Genomic DNA, 7,924 nt, shown 5'->3' on the forward strand with positions numbered 1-7,924 from the left:
AGCATCCGTCCTTCATCGAACGCTCGTCCCCAACGAGCGCTCGTCATTAAGTCTCCTCTTCCAGCGTCCGTCCGACATCTTCCACAACGAACGTCCGTCCCCATTTCCCCAACGAACGCTCGCCCATGCGAGCGCTCGTCATTAAGTCTCCTCTTCCAGCGTCCGTCCGACATCTTCCACAACGAACGTCCGTCCCCATTTCCCCAACGAACGCTCGCCCATGCGAGCGCTCGTCATTAGGTCTCCTCTTCCAGCGTCCATCCGACATCTTCCACAACGAACGTCTGTCCCCATTTCCCCAACGAACGCTCGCCCATGCGAGCGCTCGTCATTAAGTCTCCTCTTCCAGCGTCCGTCCGACATCTTCCACAACGAACGTCCGTCCCCATTGTCCCCAACGAGCGCTCGTCATTAAGCCTCCTCTTCCAGCGTCCGTCCGACATCTCCACCAACGAGCGCTCGTCATCCACTCTCCTGTTCTCAACGTCCGCTCGTTATCTCCACCTACGAACGTTCATCATCGCCCAACGAACGCTCGTCCCCAACGAGCGCTCGTCATTCACCTCCTTTCCCAACGTACGTTCGGTCTCTACCACGAACTGCACGATCGCCTGCGACGGAACGTTCGGCATCCCTATTCACGTCGGGCTTTGTTTTTTTTATGTTTTTTTTTTATTATTATTTTTCTCACCCCTTGTACGGTAACTCTCACCCCTTTGTTTTATTTAGTAAACTTATTTGTGCTGTTTTACTTAAAAATTATAAAAATTGTAAATAGAAAAATATATAAAACAAAAAAAAACATTTAATGTAATAAATCTCGGTATGAGTACTCGTGCGATCGTACGCATCAGCCTAGTACTTATTGCCCAAATATAAAATAAATAAAAAGCCGTGTGAGTGCTTGTGCGATCGTACGCATCAGCCTAGTACTCATTACGCAAAACAATAAAAGAGAAAGCCGTGTGAGTGCTCGTGCGATCGTACGCATCAGCCTAGTACTCATTACGCAAAACAGTAAGGAAAAAAGCCGTGTGAGTGCTCGTGCGATCGTACGCATCAGCCTAGTACTCATTACGCAAAAAATATGTTTCAAAGGTTTAGGCACATGTGTGATCGCACGCATCGTCCTTGTGCTACAAACCTTTTCTCTTTTCTAAAATAAAAAATACCAAAAAATATAAAATCTTTAAAAACTAAAAAACATCTACTTTTTCAAATAACAAACAATATTGCCTTTGCCAGAACTACGTGATCCTTGATTCTCCATCAAAAGTGGAGATACGTAGGAGCAAGGCCAGTCCTTGTCAGGCTCACTCTCCCAAAAATCCAAATCATTTTCCAAACAATTTCTCAAACAAATTTTCAAACAAGTTTCTCAAGAAGTTTCTAAAAGAACTACGTAACCCTGATTTCTCATTCTGCATGAGAATACGTAGGAGCAAGGTCAATCCTTGTCGGGCCCAAAAAGCTAAAAAATATTGTTTGTTTCTTTTGAGTTTTATTTTAAGGGGAAGTTAAATACTTTGAAAACCACATCCACATTCGCACATTTAGTTAAAGGTACTGCCTTAGGGCAGGCGTTGTAGGGTGCTAATACCTTCCCTACACGTAACCGACTCCCGAACCAAGAATCTGGTTCAATTTGACCATGCCTTATCATTTTATGGTTTTTCCGTAGTTTTCCAGAATAAACTATGGTGGCGACTCCAAAATCTCTTTTTTCAAAATTAAAAATTTATTCTTTTTATTGGATCGTCGTCCCGTCGCGATTCCGGTTGCGACAGATGGCGACTCCGCTGGGGACTACAGAGAGTCAGGCCATTTAATTAGATGTGCGAATTTAATGTGGTTTTTCTTTGTGTTTTTCTTTGTCTTTGTTTGATATTGGTCATTATTGTATATGTGTTGTTTTGATTATATTGAACCCTAGGGTAGAAAACATGTTATATCTGCCTGGGAATTTTCTGGTTGTTTTGCAGGTGAGGGTTTGGGGTGTTCAGTTGCATGCTCCCTTCACACACACACATCATATGCATATCATGAGTGAGACCCTATACCCGGGTCTGAGCGCAACTTAGAAATAGAGGGGTTGTGTAGCGGTGTCACTCTGGGATGTACTTCCTGTTTGGCTATCGTGAGAACCCCAGCCAGAGTCTGTTCTTTTCATTTGTGTCTCCACACCTAGTTGATTACTCTGACTGTTGTGGAGAAACAGTGAAAAGAGCCATAGCTCTGGTGGCCTGATTTAAGCATTAGGAAGCCGTCCCTATGAGTGCATATATTTGGCCTTAGAACTTTAGTCATTCAACCTTTGATAGGCCACGAAGGGAGAAATGTGTATTCCTCTAACCCTCATACTGTTCATTCTATTTCAAAAAAAAAAAAATAAAAAAAATAAAAAAAATAAATACATAATATTGTTTTTGCATTCTCATGTTATGCATGCATTTTTGTTAATCATTTTATTTTACCTCACTTTACCATGCATCATTCGGTAACATGCTAATTTTAGGGGAAATCATCCAGTATTCACTTGATATCGCGAAGATGGAAGTCGATATAAGATCGGGTGCTACACAACATACTGAGTCCCTCATGTTAAGAAATAAATCTCACCTGAAGACTCACGGTGGAAACTTGACAAGTCTGATAAAGTTGGGCAGAAGGCTAAAAACCATAAAGAGACAAACCTTTAAGAAGAGATATGGTAACCTGTTGAGTCTGATGGAGGTAGAAGTGTCGTCGCCTGCTATCACAGCCTTCGCACAGTATTATGATTCCCCGCTAAGATGCTTCACCTTTCAAGATTTTCAGCTAGCACCAACTATAGAGGAGTTTGAGCACATTCTGGGAATGCCACTTGAGGATACCACGCCATATCAGCATTTGGAACATCATGCCTCTATCGCGACTATTGCTGCCATAATGAAACTACATCCCAAAGAACTTGAAGACAGGTTGGTAACAAGGAATCAAGTACGTGGACTGACACAAGGATTTTTGGAGCAGCACTTGCATTATCTAGCAGAGGGGGAAGATTGGGAGACTTTCATGGACGTGTTAGCTCTTACCGTGTATGGTATCGTGTTGTTTCCTAAAGTAGAGGGCTTTGTGGATTATACCGCTATTGATGTTTTCGTGGCAAAAAAGACGAGATCCGAGAATCCCGTAACAGCGGTCCTTGCGGATGTTTATGGGACCATGAGTTTTTGCCACGAGAGAAAAGGGAAGAAAATACTTTGCTGTCTATCGGCGTTGTATCTATGGATGACTGCGCGTCTGTGTAAGCGGTCGGGTGATATCAGGCGTCCGATGGAAGATCCTTCACACCAGGGGCTCAAAGACAAAGGAGGGAATGAATGGGCCCAATTCTTTGCCAGTTTGAATGGAGGAAAAGTAAGATGGCGTCTCCCTTGGCTTGAAACTAAGCCCTCTATCCATTATTGTAGCCCATTTTCCAATGTACCCCTCATAGGTACCCGATATTGCATAAATTATAACCCTATTTTGGTTCAAAGGCAATTCGGACGTCCCATGAAAGGGGCACCCTCGCCGGAATACCTTACAACGTTGTTCATCTATTACGAGGATGGGCACTTCACTGAAATATTGAGGAAAGTCAGAAGTGCTTGGGAAAATGTTATGCGAGCAGAAAAGGATATAAGATTGGGGGTGATGGACGACAAAATTAATTATCACAAATGGATTTGGGAAAGAGTAAAGGAAGTCAAATTGCCTTTCAAACCGATCGTTCATCAGCTAGCTAACGAAGGGCCATCCCAAGAACTAGAAAGCGATGAGGTGAAGCAATTGAAGATAGAGATGGAAAAACTGAGGGAGCAGAATGATAAGTTAGGAAAAGAATTGCAGACTGCGCGCAATGATTTGGTTGATATGAGGAATGATAAAGAAGAAAAAGCACAGGCCTATGAAGAAATTGTCAAAAGTCAAAAGGCTGAAAGAGTTTATGCATTCCAATTGAAACAGGACCTCTTAACTGCAAGCAAAGAACTGGCCATGAGAATGGAGGAAAAGAATTCAGCATTAGAAGAAGGAAAACAATGGAGGCTCCTCTACGAAGAGGCTAAAAGAGATAAGCGAGAGGCTCTGAAGAGACTAAGAGAAGCGCAGGTTCAAGTAGAAAAGGCGGGACATGAGATGAAGGAAATGGCCTTGTCTTTTGAAACAGATATGAACCAAGAGCGTTGGAAGCTGGCAAAGGCCGAAGAAGAGCATCGCTCCATGATAAAACAAATGGAGGAGTACATTGAAGAGCAAGAGGAACGGTGGAGGTCAATAGAGTTTGGAGAGAGGCATCATGCCTTGGTAGAACAAATGAAAGACCACATCGCGATGCAAGAAGAGGCTGTGAACCATTGGAAGGGAAATTTTTCCCAACTGGCTATGTTGGCGAACGGAGCAATTGAAGATATCCCTAAGATGGTGTTGGACGCCGAAGCTACGACCCATTTTTGCAACCCGCCTCCCGAGATAATGCTTTTTATTAACCATTGTAAATTACTAGTAGGCGAAATGAAGGCCTTCACTGCTCGGGCTAGGAAGTGATTCATGTCTTGTTAGATTTTTCTCTATATGAAAGACTTAAGATGTTTTGTATGGTATCAACCTGCATCGATTTCCATCATTAACGTCGTCAGGATCTTATGATTTCCACCTATCATTAGCATGCATCACTTTTTTCCTTGTTCTTTCCCTCTCCCTTTTTCTTTCCTTTTTGTTTGAAGCTTTTCATCTAACTTAAGTTAATAATAAAACAGTAAAAAAAAAAACGGCCAACCTTCCACGACATTCCTACAGGACTCGAGCCAATTCCAAGATCATGGAAAGCTGGGAAGAGTCACAAGAATCCATCAAAGCTGAAATGAGTCAGTTGAAGGACCAGGTTGGACAAATCTTGGTTGCCCTTGAAGCCCTGAAGGCTACTGGAGAGTCTTCATCTACGCTGGTTGGCGGGAACGCCCATTTTTATCCCCCGTTTTTCAATGCTACTAGCCAATCGATTCCTTTCCCGTTGTATGGGTTACCCCCGGGATATACTCCTTCCGTAGGAGAATATATCGAAGGGGGGCACGTGTCGTTTCCCATTCCTACAACTATTGATATCCCGCCAGTCACCACTCATGGACCTACCTCTGTGTCAGCTCCCTTGGTAAGTGCTCAAACGAATGAACCAATCACAGTTGAAGGAACACGAGTGACTACTATACCGCACGTAATTGTTAACCACGATTCTTCAGCAAGACCGCCTCACAAACCGCGGCGCGTGCAGGGACCGACATCAGTAACAGTGCTAAAAACAGACTTGAGATTCTGGAGGAAAAAATGAGGGCTATTGAAGGGATGAAAAATTATGAGTTCGGAAATGTTGCAAGACTAAGCTTGGTTCCTGGAGTAAAAATACCGTATAAGTTCAAGGCGCCAGAATTCGAGAAGTACAAGGGTGATACATGCCCTAAAATCCATCTGGCCATGTATTGCAGAAAAATGGCTGCGTACGCATATGACGACCAGTTACTCATCCATGTTTTCCAAGACAGTTTGGTTGGGGTAGCATTAAACTGGTATACCCACTTGGAGCCCTCTCGAATCCATTGTTGGGCAGATCTAGCCGACGCCTTTGTAAAACGGTATATATACAACACGCATGTAGCACCGGACCGTCTGCAATTACAGAATATGGGAAAGAAAGACAATGAGACCTTCAAGGAATATGCCCAACGGTGGAGAGAATTGGCCACACAAGTGGAGCCGCCTTTGTTTGAAAAAGAAATGGTGGCAATGTTCGTAAATACGCTTCAGCCACCATTTTATGAATATATGGTAGGGAATGTGTCCGCCAATTTCGCTGACGTCGTCATAATTGGTGAGAGGATAGAGATTGGGGTGAAGAGCGGGAAGATTGCAAGTGGTCCATCTACGATGGAGAACTCTAAAAAGAAACCTTCTTTCAATCCAGGAAAGAAAAAAGAAGGAGACGTACATGCAACATTGGCAATGCCTGTATGGAGAGGTCAGGCTCCTTCTCACAATTATAGACCATACTTGGGCCAACCTCCACATTCGGCCAATGCGGCTTTTGCTCATCCAATTAGCCCTCAACAACAACAAGGATTCTACCAATCACAACCCGTCATAAGCAATGCTTGGAGGACTGGGCCAAGTGCAAATCCAAATCCGAATGCAGGTCAAGGCGGTTATCCGGGAAGAACCCAGGAAAGAAACTTTGTCCACTTCACCCCCATCCCCATGACTTACACTGAATTATTACCTCACCTCGTCAAAAGGGGTCTGGTTGCTATATGTCCAATGATACCCCTACAGCCTCCGTACCCTAGGGGTTATGATGCAGATGCCAAGTGTAGTTATCACGGGGAAGGCGTGGGTCACTCCACTGAGAGGTGTATGGCTTTCAAGCGTAAAGTGCAGGCCCTAATTGATGCGGGGTGGCTAAAATTTCAAGAAGATAAACCTAGCATTGATACTAATCCGTTATCCGGACATGGTAATGCCTCGACAAATGCCATTGAGGTTAAGAAGCATGAACTGATAAGGGATGCAAGTAAGATCCGAAGTTCCAGAAGGTTTATTTTCAAGGAATTATTAAAGTTGGGATTTTTAAACGGGGATTATGATTTGGAAAGAGCATGTGGACTCCATCCATGCACGGAACACTCTATCGAGGAATGCGTTGAATTCGAAAAGTTCCTACAAGATCTGCTTGATAAGAATTTGATGCAAGCGTGCTATGAAGACAAGCATGAGGAGGTGTTCGCACAAACTGGTATGGAGCCAGATGTAGCTTTGCCAGAGCCGTTGATAATCCGCTTCACTCGAACCACCCTTACACCAGTAATTCAAGGAAGATCACCCTTTGTCATCCATACACCAGTTCCTTTTCCTTACAAAAGCGATAAAGCTGTCCCCTGGAGGTATGGGACACATGTAGTCGATGAAGGACAGTGCATTGAAAGCCATTTCTCTAGCCAGGATCCAGTTGTTGAAAATATATCAGGCATCGGCGGAATGACGAGGAGTGGTCGAATCTTCACGCCACCAAATTTGACGGGAAGAGAAGCTAGTAATAATGAAGCACCAATGGATACAAATACTAAGGAGCATTTAAAGGGGAAAGGGGTGCAAGTAGAGGAGACCTCTGACAAGGCAGACAAGAAAGAAATCTCTGAGGAAGAGGCCTGCGAATTTTTAAAATTCATTCAACAGAGTGAATATAAGGTGGTGGAGCAGTTGAAACGCATGCCTGCTCGGATTTCCTTGTTAGAATTGCTTATGCATTCTACCTCTCATAGAAAGTTGTTGATGAAGGTACTCAGTGAGGCTCATGTCGAGCATGGTATTTCGTTGAACAAGTTTGAGGGTATCGTTGGCAACATCATCGCTAATAATTACCTCACCTTTACTGACGAGGAGATACCCACTGAGGGGGAGAGGTCATAACAAGGCTCTTCATGTCTCCGTGAAATGTTTAGATCACGTTATAGCACGTGTCTTGGTGGACAATGGTTCCTCTCTCAATGTCATGCCAAAATCAACGTTGGAGAAGCTACCCTGTGACAGAATGCATATGAAACCAAGCTCTATGATTGTGAGGGCATTTGACGGCAGTAAAAGGGTAGTGATGGGAGAAATTGAATTGCCCGTTCAAGTTGGTCCTTGTGTCTTTCAAGTGACCTTTCAAGTTATGGATATCCTCCCGCTTATAGTTGTTTGTTGGGTCGCCCGTGGATCCATTCCGCAGGAGTTGTGCCTTCCACACTACACCAAAAGCTGAAATATGTTATGGGAGATAAGCTGGTGATAATATCAGGAGAGGAGGACCTCCTTGTGAGCGGACCATCGTCCACGCGATATATTGAGGCAGCCGAGGAAGCTCTGGAAACAA

General features: G+C 43.9%; 2 protein-coding genes across 2 annotated transcripts in view; both read left to right on the forward strand.

The window, feature by feature from the left end:
• Nucleotides 1-5,346: 5,346 nt before the first annotated feature.
• LOC128197845 (uncharacterized) lies at nucleotides 5,347-7,479 on the forward strand. Its single transcript, XM_052880669.1, has one exon. The coding sequence runs from the start codon at nucleotides 5,347-5,349 to the stop codon at nucleotides 7,477-7,479; it is 2,133 nt and encodes a 710-aa protein (XP_052736629.1).
• An 82-nt stretch (nucleotides 7,480-7,561) lies between these two features.
• The window catches only part of LOC128197846 (receptor like protein 23-like), a 1,798-nt gene continuing 1,435 nt past the window's right edge, over nucleotides 7,562-7,924 (forward strand). Inside the window, 1 exon segment of the mRNA XM_052880670.1 lies at nucleotides 7,562-7,687. Coding sequence (XP_052736630.1) covers nucleotides 7,562-7,687 — 126 coding nt within the window.

The sequence above is a fragment of the Vigna angularis genome, chromosome 7, assembly GCF_016808095.1.
Source record: "Vigna angularis cultivar LongXiaoDou No.4 chromosome 7, ASM1680809v1, whole genome shotgun sequence".
Lineage (NCBI taxonomy): Eukaryota > Viridiplantae > Streptophyta > Magnoliopsida > Fabales > Fabaceae > Vigna > Vigna angularis.

Coding starts and splice junctions, on each gene's coding strand:
- LOC128197845 (XM_052880669.1), top strand. CDS start 5,347: ATGAGGGCTATTGAAGGGATGAAAAATTATGAGTTCGGAAATGTTGCA.